We start from the raw sequence: 17,816 nt of genomic DNA on the forward strand, positions 1-17,816 counted from the left end.
TTAACAATTAATTGGCAGGAGATAATTATTATTTGTTATCTTAAAACTCGGGAATCTGTCGAAGCACAGCTGGCAAAAATGGGGAGGGATGGATTACCAAGCCTAGCTTGGGTAAGGGTAAACTATACCAGTCCATAGATAGAAATCAAGGGTCAAAGCATTCATTCAAACATTTTACTGATTTAAGTATTTAAGTACTTTACAATATTTCAGTTACTAATATAATACTATATACTATTACTATATCATGATCAATAAAAATAATTAAACTAAAAAATAATCAAACTAAAAATTTAAAAAGGATAAAATACAAAACTAGATGTCAATAAATGTCAATGTTATGAACAATAAATGTAATTGACATGTTTGCATTTTCAAATAAGCAACTATAAAATAGCTGAACAACTAATCGTATAACTATTAATACTATAAAATTTACTAAAGTTCTAAATGTAAAAAACTGTACTTCAGTGAACTATTCAATAACGAAAATGTCAGCAATAATTTACATCTAAATCAAAACATTCATAAAAATTAAATTGGCTTCATTACAATATGATCATGAGGACACCAAACATGTGTTCTTTTCAGAATTTTGATTTCTGTTGAAATATTTACTTTGTGCACTAAACGTGCCAGATACAACCACAACAGTCAACAATTGGCCAGCAGACCCCTTCTCTGGTGGTTTTGTTAAGGAGAGAATTTCTTCTGAAGTAGTTGAGAAGCCAGAAGGGGACCATCACAGCATAGAACACCATACACAGTGTACCTGTTAAACGGACGGTAAATGGTAACAAACTAAACGAATATTAAAAATCTAAAAATATATAGGTACAACACCGATATGTAGAGAACCGTCATGTGCATTTTAAATACATATCGCTGTGTAAAAGCTTTCTTTAAAAGCTTTAAAAGTACATAGTATCTCAACTCACCCACAACAGCAAGAATGTACATGTAAGTGTAAAGCTGTGGCACTGTCACTGAACAGTAATCATCTTTAGTGAGGGATTTAGCGTCCAGTACCAGTTGAAATATAAACGCTACTCCTGAAAATAGTGGTTAGTATCTTAGCCATTAATTCTAAAATAAGATACGTATCTCATGAGTTTCTAACTAAAACTAATCACTATATCAACTTCTTAACATATGCAGAATAACTGTAAAACTAAAAGTATATTAGAAGTTGGCAAAACAATCAGATGATCTCCACTAAAAACCTCCGAAGCCGTGGAATGTATTCTTTATAATCCAGGGTATAGGTTCCATAATAGAGAATATCACTGTGAAACACATCATAGTGACAGTAAATATTATATTTGTTATCAGGAGCTGCAGAAGGTTCCTGTCACAGTCACGCCAGTTACTGGGATCTGAAAAAACACAGTTTTTTAAACGACGATCTCAATTAAAGTTGTGCAGCAAACATTAGTAAGATAAAAATATTTCAAATTGAAGGGAACAGATCAGTACATTAGGATCACCTTGAACAATGATAAGCTGAGGAAGGAGCATGATAAAGGTAGCTCCAATCAGTAGTATCCTGAGAGTTCGTCTGTTGTGGAAAGGAAAATACCGCACCAAAATGTAGCAAAAATGCGGGTACATGTAGAGCCACATGTCTCTTCCTGTGATATAAGTTGAGGAAAATAAATGAACCAATTACATGTCGAATATAATTATAAAAACAAAAAATAACCATTAACAAATAGAGCTAGAGGTGAACTATTCAATTCATTTTTACATGAAGTTTGTATGGGTCAGCTGGAATGCAATGAAACAATGATATTAGGATTGGAAACGTGGTAATAACTTTATTGAATTCACAAAAAATGTAAACCCTAACACAATTTGAAGTAAAATAGAGTTCCTATAATTTATAGGTAAGTCAGAATATAGTCCAGAAATGTTACGATTTATGTAATAAAGAAATATAGCAAATTTGTGGGGTCAATTAATTTTTGGTGTCTTACGCACAAGTCAGTGGTGTTTTCAGGATCTAAATAAATCAATGTCGAATTTACAAAATGTCAAGTAGGCAAATTTAGGTAGAAAACTGATCAGGTAATAAGGAATTGTAGTAAAGGTATGAAAACAATGATAAAATTATGAAAATTGAGATCATCATAAAATTAAGAGGATAAATTTTGTATTGGTCTTAAAACGAATGCATTATATCGTATAGATTCTATCATATTAACTCATGATCAATCTTCATTAAATATTAGAAATAGTATGAAATATCATATCAAACATGCCACACTCCAATTTAATATTTCAATCGACTGGCAGTTCCGAAAGAGCCTGACTGGTGATGCTGATGTCAGAGGTGATTGCGCTGACAGTGTTATCCTCCACAGCACCTTTAACCTCCTGAAGCTGGTGTATAGCTCGTTCCAATAATTTCATTACGTTTTCTGTCTCCGGAGAAACTCTTTGAGAGTTAGATGTTTCGTTAAAGAAGAGTTTTTCATCTGCAACCCGGGAAGAACTTTTCTTTTTGCCTTTAGATCGCTTGAGAGGTTTTTCAGGCTTCGTCTTTGTTTTACTTTCAAATAGTTTGTAACCATTAGGTAAGTTAACAGAATGCTCTTTGCTTTCAGGACGATAAGAAGTGAGATCTACCTCGGAACATGTACTACACACATCCTTCTCATTGATAACATCATCAACCCATGCAGGGGCTCTAAGATCACTGCAATCGCAGTAATACGCCTCTCCTTTCTTACCATCAGGAGATTTCATGATATTATTTGAAGCATTTGGATGACTATCATATGATGCACAATGACACGAATTGAGTAACCCAGTTTGAGGATCAGCCATAATAAGTTCTAATGTTTTGTCACTTCCAATTGATTCATTATCGTCATTATCAGCAGTTTGGCTGATATATGAATGTGGACTACTGACCTTGGGAAATCGCTTTGAGATCTTATCGTCAATTTCATTGAGCCACTGTGCGACAGATGAGTCCCCTGAACCATTTGGAACCACCTGGGTTGGAGGTGAACAAGGTGTAGTTGATCTGCTTTTGTTCTTGTACTCAGGTGGCATCGTTAAAACATCTTGAAGCCAACTTTTACTAGACGACAAGCTGTCAACATTGTACAGATTTCTAGTAGGTGTTGAAAATGGAGAGTTTTTTAGAGATTTCTGAGCCTTGTAGTCAAGAATGTATGCATTAAGCTCTGCTGATGGGCTGTACATGGCTATAGTCTACACAACTGAAAATAATGAATTAAAATAAGGGTAGACAGTTACAATAAAGAATGATGTAGAAAATCAGATTTTCCACAGTGATGGCCACTTTGCGTATTACTGTTTGGCAATTGTAAATAATATTGAATATATAGTATATGATAATCACTCCAAGCATGAGACTGTCCCATACCACCAGTCAGTGCAGAGTACGTAAAGTTATCCATTAGATAATCTTTCACTATTTGTCAAAAGGGTCTGGGATGCAACTGCATTGTCACTTGACACCCTGGATTTCAAAATGCCTCACCGTCGGTGGCTGGTGCTGTAGTAATATATAATAGGTGAATTCTCCCTTACTTTTGACTAGGTTTTGATTTTAAACGATAAAAATGAATTAGATTTTACCACAGCTGACCTTGTTTAAATTATTAATTCATTCTTTATAAGATAGTGTCTTGACAATTAACAAGAATTGCGCCCGTTGTTTCGTTTTGGCGGACGCTAGATTTCCATTTCACTATAACTATTAATATAAGCTCTAATCAGCTCACCTTACAATAATAATATTGAAACATCAGTAGACTAGGCGTGCCACATTCAAGTTGGGCTTATTACAAAATACTATACATTACTAGTATACATTAAAATACGCTCGTGCCGCGCATTCATTGACCACAGACTAGCTATACACCACATCTCCGCAAGCAATCCCCGTGCGCGTGCGCGCGGCAAGTTGACATGGTAACGAACGGAAGCAAGCAAGTAAGGAACACGACATATATTTGACCCACCTACCGCTATCTCCAAAATCCACGTTTTTCTGCAAAAACGTCCATTCGTAACCTTTCACTATTGCCTTTTTTCAAAAGGGTGAAAAGGAAAAAATACTTTTCGGTATTTTGTTTAAAGCTTTTTTTAATGACCAGGTTATGTGAATAAAATTAAACTTGAACTTTGACCTCCAAAATGAGGCTACTGCAAAAAATGAACAAACCACAAGTCCTCAGCTTTTGCAACTAAAATCTAAAATGACGCGAAGCGATGGACTTTAATTCTATAAGGAATATCAATTATTTTGGTATCTGCAATAGGGGACAGTATCATTATTGTAGCCACTATAAAGTATAAAGCTATAAAACTGCATAAAGCATGATGGTTGCTGTGATACCAGATACGCGCTTACTAAATCGCTTGCCCAAACACAAACTCATGGCTTTGTGAAATTTATAACTGGCGCAGTTTATATTTCTCACAAACGCAAAATACCCAAATTGCGCGCATAGTAATATATAATAACTACTTTCAAACTTCATGAATCGAGATCAGACGCAGCAAAACTTACTGGCTGGCGGTGTTACTAAAGGTAGTTTAATTTAACATTTAAGCAGCTACGGCTTGTGTAACGTTAGAAATCTATGTCTATTTACTCGAAGGCTTATAGTTGGTCCAGATAGATGACTAGTTACTTATTTGAGAGTGAGTGGCCTAGAAGATCCCTTTGGACCTTCAGAGGTTAAACCCCAGTTCAGTAAGTAATATGCCAAGGACCGTAAAAGTTCAGAGGCTGCTAGTGCAGGCGGTCTCTAAGTATGATTCAAGGTTTGGACAAGTGAGACTCATAGTTAAGTTTAATGAATTATTATAATGAAGAAGTACAACACTATTTGTATCACGTGGTGACCCCCACGGTCGCTTCACTGTAGAGTTTCGACGATACAGGGGGAGCCGCGCACTCGTGCGCGGCGGGTCATACAACGTATGACAACAACACTATCACAAGATCAAAGCCTCTCCTTCCAGAGAGTTACTACAAATTTGTTCCTAGAGGCTGTCCAGTTAAGACTATGTCTCTCCCCGAGGGAAGAGCCAAACAATCTTACAACAGGTAGAGTAGTAGAACTATTAGTCAATACAAACTCAAACCCGACTGGACACTTCTGAACTCAAAATCGCTTCCTTATATAAGAAATTTGACTCCCTTGACCCTCTTGACTCCCTTGACCCTCTTGACTCCCTTGACCCTCTTGACTCTCTACAGTAATCTTTTGGAGTATAAGCTCCTGGTGTCAGGTTACATTGTGCGTTAAATCATCTGGTTGTCATGCCAACTTTAGCAAAAGGACATTCTCTCGATTGAGAGATAATAGTAAGAACTGCTTCTTACACTTGATCTGCACGAGCGTGCTAAATCACTCTACAGTCGATCTTCGAGATTGTTTTAAAAGGGCTCCCGACAGTTGAAACCACCTTCAATCGATGTATTTTCGGACGCTGATTCTGAACCACCCCCCATGACATAGGGTTAAAATGCTCCCCTGACGAGATATTGGCGAAAAACTGTCTCGATCACGTGATATGACCATATAAGGAAGTTAGTCTAATTTCTCGTTAGGGTTAGGGTTTCAGCATATTATGCTTTTTTATGGATTGGGTTAGGGTTAGGGTTGGAATCGGACTAGAGGGTTAGGGTTTCGAAATAGTCTTTCAGAGCCAGCTAGAGAACGGGTTGAAAAAGTCACGTGACAGTCGAGTGTAGAGTGATTAATCATCATCCGGCCCGGCACGCGCTTGACATACGTTGCATGCCACTTTCACTTTCGCGCGCGAAGATCTCTGATATTTGGATACGAAACATGTATCAAGCTACTTCGTAGCACTTGCCATCGGGCACTTGCCATTGGGCCATAATATTTCGAGAAGAAAGCGGCGCGCGCTACTTCGAAGAAATTTAGACGAGTAACATCTGTCAAAAGTTGCACACTTTTGATCGGCCCAAATGACACTTTTCTTAATTGAGTGACGTGCGCAGCAATAGCTTGTATCACTTGTATCACGTTGCGACCCCCACGGTCGTTCACTATGGTGACGATACAGGGGGAGCCGCGCACTTCGTGCGCGGCGGATCATACAACGTATGACAAACTAGCACATAGCATAATCATTTAGAAACCCTCCCCCTTATATTATATTATCGGCTGATTACTTAATATGTGAACGACCCCTTTATGTGAACGACCCCTATATAGATATTTCAGTCTCCGATTGAGAACTTATTGAAACTAGTACTTTAAAGTTTGCTTTATCAATCCAGATAAGTAGTAGTATAGCGCGAAAACACATGGTTAGGTTAACTTTAAAGTAGGTGTGATATTTTGGTTCCCTGCCGAATGTCTCAACTTGGGACCTAGCTCTGGGAATTGAAGCGGTGACATTTATTTCGTATCATCGATCAGTGACCGATATTGACCATTGTTAATGGTCTGGCCCGGCGCGCGCTACTTCGTTGTTCGTAGCACTTGCCATCTTGTAGCGCGATGCACTACTGGGTCGCGCCGCGCATCAAATAACTCTTCTCGCAACCACCAACTTCGGTAGATCGGCGAGATGCACCACTCACACTGTGCCTCACCGAGCTGCGAAGGATTGACATCGTGAATCAATTGCCATCGGGCAATATTTCGAGAAGAAAGCGGCGAACGCTACTTCGAAGAAATTAATTAGACGAGTAAAATCCGTCAATGACCGATATTGAGTTGGGTTACACTTTGCACTTTGTATACAGCTCTTTTGCTTATATAATTTAGAATGTAGTGGATCATTGACCGTTCCGATCCCATTGCACATTGCAGCAACCTGTACCATGTAATTTATTACAATTATATATATTAGCCGCATATTCACATTCATATTAGCCGCATATTCACATTCATATTAGCTGCATATTCACATTCATATTTAGTTTTAACGGCGGGTGATACTCGTAAAATATTTGTTCCAAACCGTCAACGAGTCCGACTCGGCGCGCGTCCTGGTACGTAGGTTATAAACCTACAAATTCATATCATATTAGCTGCATATTCACATTCACCACATAATGTGGAAAAATTTGCTGCAACTCGACTCTTTGGAGACAAATGCTGATCGTAGTACCGCTTACTTTGCAAAAACATGCCGTATCATTACCAACTGGTGCCTTTATGTAGTAATATAAAGGATACATTTGATAATTAGAACTAAGAACATACATGTTCCATAATTACTCGTGCAGTCTGCTCTGCCTCTGCAGATCATTTTGCTGCAATACAGCGCGAGATTTTCGAGTATACGATTAATTTATTAGTGATTGTAATCGCTAGTATTTGCATTTAACCATATACAACTTGGGTCAAAGTCATGAAACTGAATATGATTGAAAAACACTGTCATTAACTTCACAACCTTTGGATTCTTGTGCTTCAGTAAAAAAGTTAAGCTATTTCTAATTTCCATTGATCATAAAACGAAACGGGTTAAATGTTCACAAATGCATTTAAAAGAACTATAAGTATAAACTATCAATAATGCATTAAATCCTTCAACCAATATCACATAAAATAACCGTTAAATAATCTGTGAAAGATTACGGTATTAAGTGTTCAGTGTCTTCTGATGTGTTAGCTGTCAATTTTTTATCACCTCCAAAAACTCTTAATAATAGTTTGAAGACCTCGTCGACGATAAGGACACTGCTACTCAAACAAACAAGCATGACAATGTCATCCAAGGCAAGAGCCTCGGTTTGAAATATGGTCTGTAAAAAGGGAAAATAAATGAGTCCAAATAGCGAGAGAATAGATGCGGAGATTGCGAAGAAAAAAGTCGTGTTGCCGAACAGATTTATTTGTAGTATTGATTTGGTCTGAAAGCAAAATAGTTTAAGGATCAAAAATAATGTTAGACGTGTGTAATACGCAGTTCTTATTGCAGCAATTTGTTATTTGACTGAGATTAAAGAACTAAGAAAATAATGTAGATAAATAGAAGGAGTACTCCTTACTAACCAAAGACCGACAAGACAGAGCATTGAACATGTCGAAGAAGATGAAACAGGTAAATGTCATCGTCGTGTCACGTGCTGTCACCTGACCGTCAACCATCTAAAACAAAACTTAGTAACAGGTTATCCATTATCCAACTGGCACGTAAATAACTTCTCTTCAAGATAAGGAATACAATTTGACTTATGACACGATTCAGCAAACGAAATCAAGGAATTCCATGATTTGAACTCATCAAAAATAGATGCAAGAGTGATCATGCACTATTGAAGGATTTCTTTGAAATCATGGCAGGCGTTTTCAGCTATAAGTTTTGAGCAAATATAAAAGTGAAAAAGTGCTTCAGATTTCTCGGAAACAGCTCAGTTTAAAATCTAAGGCTACGATTAAAAAAAATAGAGACTTAATCCCAACTGAATGTATATTGAAAGGAAGACATCACTTACTGAAGATTATAATCCATTTAAAAGAAAGCCTCATTTAAGGCGGTACTGATAGTGATTACATGAAATGCTCAGTAACCCCACACAACAGTTTCACGCTCGTGTAATACTCACTTCATTCTTATAGACCCACAGAGTCCCCGAGATGATAACAGCGGCAGAGACACAAACCCGAGTCAGCATGTACAGATCTACCACCTGTTTCTTGGGTAGTCGAGGTGGCGAGTTTACCACACCACTGTCTATCGGCTCCACGCCCAAACTGCGCGACAGTTAGATTAAGGGGGTGTTTACATATTATAATGTTATCACTTTTTGGCCAATTTTTGACCCCCATTCCGTAATTAGTTTTACACATGGCTATTGTGTTAAATTAAACTAGCGTTATCATTTAGAAACCCCTCCCTCCTCCTTAGTGATTACTTATTATATTACTTTGTAGTGTACACTGTGAATTGTGAGTTAAAATAAGTTCATAGTAAGCAAGCCCTTAAGGCCACAGGGGGGGGGGGGGGGGGGGGTCCGAGGCCGATTTTGAGATTTTGAGATATGTTGTAGAGCTCGATCTAAATTTTCAAATGCTTTTGTCCTTACCGAAAACAAAGTTTCCTATTTGAAGATATCGCGCGTTGAATTTTGAGGTTTACCTGTAATTCTATTGTAAATGAAAACTTTAAATGAAATCGTGTTCAAAATCTATCTTCTTTTTCAGTTTATGACTTAGAACCTTGTAACTTGGCAACAGTGTTCATCAAGGTATTTTGAGTTTTTGTTATGTAACGATTTATGATATCTTGCTCCAAAGCTGAGATATGAGGTTAACCATGAGTGCGGGTAACAAAATTTAAAATGGTTAACCTCATAAAAAGAGTTAGGAGCAAAATTACAACAATCGTTACATAACAAACTTTTAAATTTATGTCAGGAACATAAGTTCCAAATTTGAGGTGAAATGGATAAAAACTCTAGGAGAAGATAGATTTTGAAGTCAAAAATTCGAGGTTTTCAGGAGAGGCAAAAAACTGTTTTTTATGTTATGTGATTTTTGAGTATTTTGCCTTTATTTGTATATTTTTCAAAGTTTAACTGCTGAAATAACACAAAAACAATAAAAACAAAGCTTATCGTAGTTTTCAGTTGTAATGGCATCAATATTTCTGCCCTCCATTATCGATTTATCAAAAAAATGAGGTTAAATGAGAATTGGTTAACCTCATTTATTAAAAAAAGTAAAATAGCTACAGACAAATGAGTGGTGGCAAAGTATCCACCACAAAAATATATATTGATTCAAAGCATAATGTTTTTTTGCATTTTTTTGAAGCCTCGACCCCCCCTGTGGCCTTAACTCTTTTACTCAATTGAGATCTCAACTCTAGGGCCTAGGCGTGGTCAAATCGAGCTTGTAACAGTTAAGATAAAAAAAGACAATTCTTCTCTAAGATAATGTTGCAAGAGGATTGGAATACCGTAGTTTACGAAGAAGGATCTAAGTTGACACACAGAGAACACAACAAATAGACAAAGACAGTCATGAGAGGTGAGACAGTTAAAAAATAACAAACAGACAGACAGAATCGATCAGTGAGACAACATGATGTATAAACCTCTGAGCTGGGGGACCATCCATGATAATATTAATCCAGAGGATCTGCATGGGATTAAGGGGTGAGGGAATGTTCCGGAATGTTGTAATTGCGATTATCATTAGCGCCGATACGGACCTGCAAATTACCGAAGGTCAATAATCACTCTAATCAACCTTAGGGGAAAATATTAACAAATCATATACTTCAAACTAGCCATATCAAGTTGTACACTTCTTTTATCTTTTTTAGTCTCTATTAGTAACCAGCACGTGTAAATAGAGATAAGTTACTCCGAGTAACAACATGGGATATTATGCTGTTCAACATGAGCAGCTTTATACTCACGTGCTAAGCTGGAAGCGAACAAAGTTCTTGATGTTGAGGAAAATGTTCTTGCCCTCTCTGACAGCTTCCACGATTGCAGACATGTCATCATTACCGAGGACCATTTCTGCAGCTTCCTTGCATACATCTGTGCCCTTGCCCATGGCAATACCTGTAAAAGAAAGATGTTAGTCTTACAGACGGACATTTCGAGTACTTGACATAACCTGACTGCATTTTTGTGATAAAGTTACAATACTGATTAAGGGCAAAACTGATTTTACGAATCTTCTCAGTCAGTTTTGGGCGTTTCCAAGCTCTTCCGAGTAAGACGACATAGAACAATTGTAGACTGTGAATTGTGAGCAGAACAATTTAGTTAGTCTGGTCTGATTGTAGTAATACAAAATACAAGACATACCAATGTCAGCACATTTGAGAGCAACCGCGTCGTTTACACCATCCCCAGTCATCGCTACGATCAGACCGTTCGATTGCAGTGCCTGCAAATTTAAAACGGGAGTTAATTTATATTTTGCATAAAAAATTTATTAAATCGACAAGGAACCGGACCAGACCTCATAGTACGATCACTGGGAGGCTTGCTGGTTATAATTCCGTCCAATTGTTACCATTTTTGGCTGTTTTAAACCTTTTTCTCAAACGAAAAAAAAATGAGACACTGGATTTCATACTCAAGGGTTGAAATCACCAAATTTTGAGATTCTTTGAATTTTGATATCGGGTAGCTAAAATGTTTCTATGGAATAGCCCTTCGGCTTTGTAGGTTTATAACCTACCAGGACGCGCGCCGAGTTGGACTCGTCGACGGTCCTGTTGATATTTGAAACAAATATTTTACGAGTATCACCCGTTAACTTCGGCTTCAATATAGCTACCGTTTTATTGCGTATAGCTGGTACCAATACGGAGCCATACTTCTCTCTGTTCTGGGTGTGATGCTGATAGTGTACAGTGACTACGATCCCAAGGACTCTGCCAATATACAAGGAGATATCATGTGTGCATTGGGAGCTTTACTCTCCTGAGTCAGTACAATATGTCAGGAGTGGATCATTGAGTAAGTGGGCATTTACGAGTACATGGGAACGGTATGTTGGTATGCGATAGGGCTCAGCCTTGTGAAGGTAGCGGCTCTGGAGGGTGGAATTTTAATAAAAGTTGTACGCAATAATCCAACCATAACATTGTATATGGTAGCTTTGGGAGTCTCCCAGTTTGTTTTTTACTCCATCATGCCCAAAATGCTTCTGAAGTTTGGTAGCGGACTCAGCCGCGACTATCAATATCCTGGCTGAGGACCTCTCTGCAGCCGTGGCAGGGGTTCACCTCTTGAAGCTGTCCTACGATGCCTGTTATATGGCAGGGATGGGGATAACTTGCGTCGGCATCATAATCTACACTCTTAAAGGAGATGGAAAAGAGAGAAGTTAAATTGAGCGACGAGAGTTCGGACTCACTAATGAAATACTCAGATAAGGACATTAACTTGGACGTTGACTCTTTTTTGAAGTGTGAGGTACCGTCATGATAGTGTTTGCTAGTGTAGAATTTTAAAATCGTATCAGAGGACACTGCCTAGCGGCTTTTTCATTATACTTTATTTTCAGTGGTGTTGTTTTCGTAACTTTTAAATTATTTCTTTAACTTTTATAGGGTACTTACAAATACCTTATTAAATATTTTGAATTTATTGAAAACGAAACGTCTATTTCGTGACAATTTGTATCCATTGTCATGGTAAAGTGAAAACTTTCTTACTTTAAGCACGCCAGAAAGTGCAAGAAACGTTAGAGTACCGACTTACTAAGCTACGGGTACTACGGGGGGTGGGGGGTGGGGGGGGGGGGGGAGGGGGGGACACTTACTTTGATAACCTTCATCTTATGCCTGGGAGTTGAGCGGTATACGATAGAAACTGATTTGATGACGTCGGCAAGCTGTTCCGAGCTCATTCCGTCTATCATATCTCCTGGTATTATAACATTAATTAAATAAATGTACAACATTTATTATATAAAATAGTTGTTGTATTTACATTAATTTAATTAAAATATGTAATTGTAAAATTACAAATACTTACACCACGAAAGTTAATCTAGAAAAATCCATCAAATAGAAGGGAATCGAAAAGTCTTTAGGTCTAGAAAACTGTCAAATATTATCATTAGACCTCATTTAATGGTTTTGTTCTTTGCTTACCGCTAAGGGCTGTATCACTCCCTTTGTAGATATCAAGTTTTTGGCCGATAGAAATGGCAATGTTCTTGGAGTCTCCGGTGATCATCTTTATGTTTATGCTATTGGCATGTAGTTCATGGATTGTCTGAAAAAAGCGAACTAATATCAGAGCCTATTGGGGAAAGCTAGGGTCTCAGATAAATTATTCGGTGTTTTGCGCAGACCTTTTGATGACGTTATCTTAAAATAGTCGACACTTGAATCAGAAAACTCACGTCTGGAACTTCGTTTCGGAGAGGATCCACAATACCAACGTTGCCAACGTAGACGAGACTATTCATCGTGCCTCCGTAGCATAAAGACAACGCTGCAGGGAACTTCATTGAAAAAAAATCACAAAATTTTGTGCAACTTACATGCTCAGCAAATTACGTCTTAAAAAATAAAATCATAGGCGATAAAAAAGTTACTTAGTAGTAACTTTATGTTCTATAACTATTTGAAAATAAAAATGCACAGCGCGAGTCCGCTGACTAGAAAAATTTAGAGTTAAAAAGAACTTACTTCTCATGCCCCTGTCCTCTTTTTCTTGCACTATATTTATAATCGCATCTTTGGATTCTGAGTTTAATAACTGGAGAGCTCCATCTATCAGTATATGGGAGCACACTTTGAGGACGTTTTCCGTCGCTCCCTTTACGTAGTAAATACCGCTGTCACTCTAAAATAGTTGACATTCATACTCCTCCTTTCTTTAACAATCATGAAACCATCAACGACTGCATTTGCTAAGTTGGATATAATTCAAAATTCTGGAAAATAAACGGGTTCAGAATTTAAAATCCCCTTACCGTAGATTTGGAAACACACTTCACGCCCATCCACTTCCTCTCGTGAGTGAAGGGAAGCTCCTCTAATCTGGCAGTGTCCTCTATCGCGATGTTTAGTTTCTGCGATAGAGCCAAGAGAGCTCCATCAGTGGGGTTACCGAACATTTCCCGGTCAGTTATTTGGGAGTTGTTACACAGATAACCGATTTTGGCTATCACAGCCAGATCTTCAGGACATCTCGTAAGAACCTTATCGTTTAGGAAAAGCTGACCTGACTCAAAGTAGCCCGTACCCGATAAATTATAGTTGTTATCACTGCTGGTGGTCACTTCCGTCACTGAAGGATGGAGCAACAATGATATAAGAGGCATGGATAATGAATGATGGCCAAAATTGTTCGTTATCGACATTCAGTATTCAATTCTAGGAAAATAGAGATATCTGGAATATCTTACAGCCAGTTTAGTTATAAATTTATTATTCAATTATAAATGAATTGCGATAAACAATCTTATTGATGTAAATAATCTTACCGGTCATTTCGTTCTTAGTGAGGGTACCGGTTTTATCTACACACAGCACATTGACACACCCCAAAGTCTCCACCGAGGGTAACTTTCTGACGATTGCTTTCTTCTTACTCATTCTGATGACCCCTAGAGCCAGGGTCACTGTAACCACTATGGGGAGTCCTTCAGGGATAGCTGCTACCGCCAAACTGTGGGTTAAGTGGAGGGTTAGATAATTTAGTGTGATGACAGCGATTAAAATTAAATTTGTCTAGTTTCAAGGAAAATGTTTCTGCTGATGACTGGGGTCGATTAAAAATAAACTTAAATACCTGACGCCTATATTTAGCATCTGTTGAAAGGGTTGTCCCTTGAGGAAGCCAACTAGCAATATCATTCCAATTATAGCGAAGGACATGAGGGACAAATGCTTTCCTAGTTTGTCCATGTTCTTTTGTAGAGGAGTCTTTGGCGTTTCCTGACGGTTAAAAATCAACAAACAGTCGGCAACTTGTCAAAGTCATTATTAAAAATAGTATCAAATCTCTCAAATGGAGCTATTCGTATAAAAATAACGCAAGAAATTTGTATTGTCTTGAAATCAATCTCAGACCTCTGACTCCATAAGAGTGAAAATCTCTCCAAACTGAGTGTTGTATCCAGTGCTAATAACCATTCCTCTGCCGTGCCCATTGCACACGAGAGTGCCCATAAAGGCAATGTTGGTGAGCTCAGCCAGTTCCCCTTTGTTAGCGACCACTGGGTCGCTCTGTTTCCGACAGGGGGTGGTTTCTCCAGTGAAGGAGGACTCGTCCAGTTCTAACCCGGTACACTGAAAATAGAGGGTGGCTCGGTAACGTTACTTTACAGACTACAGTTATATTATGAAGATAATTGTAATGTAGCTGACCTTAATGTGCTGTTTTAGTGGAAAATATTCAATTTTAAGATCCAAAACCATCTATCAAAACTAAGTGATGATCCAACAAAATGAATCATTTGACTCTCCTAAACTCTTTTGCAAACTGCAGGTAATATATTACCTGAAGAAGTCTGACGTCAGCGGGTACTCGGTCACCAAGTCCTATCTCTACAATGTCACCAGGTACCAGCTCTCTGGCTAACAGATCTTGTTTCATTCCGTTTCTGACACTGCGATCAAAATCTTACATTTATCAAATTCAATGCATGAAAAAAGATAATCTTTATTCGCGACAAGAGATAGCCATAATAAAAGAAAACGATTTTTCTCGATTTGTAGACATTTTTTCAGATAAATTCCAATAACCAACCAACCAGTGGGCGATGGGCGGGACAAGGTTGTTAAGGGCTTCAAGAGATTTCTCTGACCGATATTCTTGGATAAACCCCACTAGTGTTACAATTATCACTGCCTGAAATTATTCTTTACAACGTTCCTTTTGAGGAAACAATACATAATGGCGCATGGATATAATATTCACCCCCTTCAATCCTTTTAATGTACCATGACTCATGTAGTGTATCTTAGCTTAAATAACACATAATCTTTGAAAATTTCTACATGAAGGTGGACATACCACGGTGATACTGATAGCATCGTCATACTGCTGAGTAGCGAGTGAGATGACAGCAGAAGCGAGCAACATCATGATCAGGGGATCTTTGAACTGAGACAAGGATTATAAACTCGGTATAATAATACACAGTCACAAAACTTAAAAAGGTGTCAGTCAAAGTGATAATATGTCGGTAAATCTGTAAGTCATGTCAGTCTATGTGAAACTAGGGTAACACCTACCGCCTCTATCAGTTTAAGGGCCACATGAGGCTGCTTCGACACAAACTCATTCCAGCCATACTCCTTTCTGATATCCGTCACCTCATCCAACAAAAGTGACTCAAAAGAATTGCACGACTTGGTGGCTTCCTTGAAATGTTCGTCTTTGCCGTAGATTACGAGCTGGGCGGGCTCATCATCAGATTTGTCTGGGATTTCATTATACCCCATATTCCTTATCCGTCACCACGTGTCTCAGATCAGCGTTACCTTTAGCTTTTGGTGTTGGTTATGTTAGATCAGCTCAAATTTCATTTATTTCGAACTGTTTTGATCTAAGATCATATCGAACATTAATTCATGTGGTAAGAGGTTTTATGACGTTCTTTAATGAGGTATCAGAGATGATGACAATGACAAGATTTGAGACTAAGGCCCTAGCTAGACGGTACGACTACGTGACCCATCACGTGATGGTGTATTTGTTCCTAGTTAGACGTGACGTCCTGAGTAGTACTAGTTATAGTACGTGATGCGGTCTTCGTTCTAGCTAGACGGTACTAACAAATACTCGATCACGTGACGTGATGGAGTATTTGGTCCTAGCTAGACGTGGCGTGACGCGTTACTTGATCAGTTACGTGACGCGTCTCGTACCATCTAGCTAGGGTATAATCGAACCGCATAAGAAATCTTTAAATCTAAGATCTGCGGAAACGATGCAAAAGTTAAAACGGCGCAAAAGTATGAAAACGCTCAGTCGCAACCGGCTGCATCAGTGATCAGTGTAAATTTACTTTGAACTCCCCTCAAGTGTCCACAAGTAAAACTCAATATGCTATCTTGTAGCTCCTATTCTAATATTCTAATATATGAGCGCCCCTCAAGTGTCCATAAGTAAAAAAAGGACACTTCAAAACGTTGAACATATTACATAGGGTTTTGAGAGAACACTTCACTGAGGTTCATAGTCCTGAGAACATTTCTATTATGCCGGTACATCTTCTTCCTGATATTACCACCTTGAAACAACGTGAAGATATAGAGGATACTTGGATGCTTAAGCTTAACACGTTGTTTCCATATGGGCTTAACCTACGAGCTAAGAAAGTTGGGGTTATGGACTCAAGCAGTCTAGTAATGGGTTCGAAGGAAACTATTTATAGTAAATTCGACGTGGTAAAGATTAATAGGCATTTAAGGGGTGGGATACAGGTCCCTCATGCTGGTGATGCTACTTCATTTTGTGAGGACACTTTCTTTGACACTCTCATCAGATCCTCTGTTATAGACTTTCATTCTATCAGAACACAGTTAGCTAGTTTAAAGAAAGTTCATTTAAAGAGGGTCTATATTCAAGCTATTTCTCAGACTGCATCAGCCAGAACAGAACATCTGTATCGTCTATTACTTGTTAAAGACCTTGCTTGGTTCTATCTGTGTAGAATGGGATTAGGAGTGAAGAAGACTAAATCTTCCTTTTTCCTTGTTGTTAACTACGTTAACAAGCATGTGGAGTCTATTAATTTTAGGAAGATATTTAAAGATTCGGCTGTCTCTGTAGCTTCTCCTTTTAACTCTAATAATTTATCAGCACCTACTATTACATATCATTATCCTAGAACTATTAGATCGAGAGTATTAAATTATAAAGAGGCTTATGATGATTATTCTGACCCTAACACGATGTCATGTGATTGTTCGTCTAGTTCCTTTAGGGATAATCACTTTAATCATGTTATTACAGGAGATCTCAGTTTAATTAAAGATGATAAGTTACGAACTGTTTTATCTAAAGGACTTAATTATCGGGATCAAGCACCCCCTTCGACTGATCTATCTTTTAAAGCTGCTAAAAAAGCAATTATTGATTATTGTAGTAAAATGTCGGAGCGATATAAAAAACCTATAGAAATGTTTGCTGAATGGAAAGCACTTATATTAGAACAAGTAAAGAGACAGTTAGAGAACTGTAAACCTTTTCCTTATAATACTACTCTTTCTGATGAGAACGTGAAACATGAACTTGATATTTTGCATGATAAATATGTGTTAGTACCTACTGATAAAGCTGCTAATAATATTACTATTGTATGTAAGAAGTTTTACATTTCGAAGATTCATGAAGAACTGGC

General features: G+C 37.9%; 2 protein-coding genes across 3 annotated transcripts; both read right to left on the bottom strand.

The window, feature by feature from the left end:
- Positions 1-218: 218 nt before the first annotated feature.
- On the bottom strand, positions 219-1,627 carry LOC134821205 (uncharacterized). Its single transcript, XM_063831897.1, has 4 exons — positions 1,488-1,627; positions 1,224-1,376; positions 939-1,052; positions 219-772 (listed from the first exon to the last, which is right to left on the bottom strand). Exons 1-4 carry the CDS (start codon positions 1,621-1,623, stop codon positions 627-629), a joined length of 549 nt encoding a protein of 182 aa, XP_063687967.1. The 5' UTR covers positions 1,624-1,627; the 3' UTR covers positions 219-626.
- A 5,585-nt stretch (positions 1,628-7,212) lies between these two features.
- LOC134821300 (calcium-transporting ATPase type 2C member 1-like) lies at positions 7,213-15,959 on the bottom strand. Of its 2 annotated transcripts, none has more exons than XM_063832022.1 (18): positions 15,703-15,959; positions 15,482-15,571; positions 15,219-15,316; positions 14,966-15,074; positions 14,536-14,754; positions 14,255-14,400; positions 13,947-14,131; positions 13,434-13,750; positions 13,147-13,303; positions 12,858-12,949; positions 12,604-12,727; positions 12,270-12,373; positions 10,802-10,883; positions 10,402-10,552; positions 10,075-10,191; positions 8,582-8,729; positions 8,028-8,123; positions 7,213-7,885 (listed from the first exon to the last, which is right to left on the bottom strand). In XM_063832022.1, exons 1-18 carry the CDS (start codon positions 15,910-15,912, stop codon positions 7,607-7,609), a joined length of 2,724 nt encoding a protein of 907 aa, XP_063688092.1. In that variant the 5' UTR covers positions 15,913-15,959; the 3' UTR covers positions 7,213-7,606. The 2 variants fall into 2 exon arrangements, with proteins under 2 accessions (XP_063688092.1, XP_063688093.1); XM_063832023.1 differs by having other exon boundaries at positions 7,474-7,777.
- Positions 15,960-17,816: the final 1,857 nt, after the last annotated feature.

Source organism: Bolinopsis microptera, chromosome 9 (genome assembly GCF_026151205.1).
Source record: "Bolinopsis microptera isolate Bmic1 chromosome 9, MBARI_Bmic_1.0, whole genome shotgun sequence".
Lineage (NCBI taxonomy): Eukaryota > Metazoa > Ctenophora > Tentaculata > Lobata > Bolinopsidae > Bolinopsis > Bolinopsis microptera.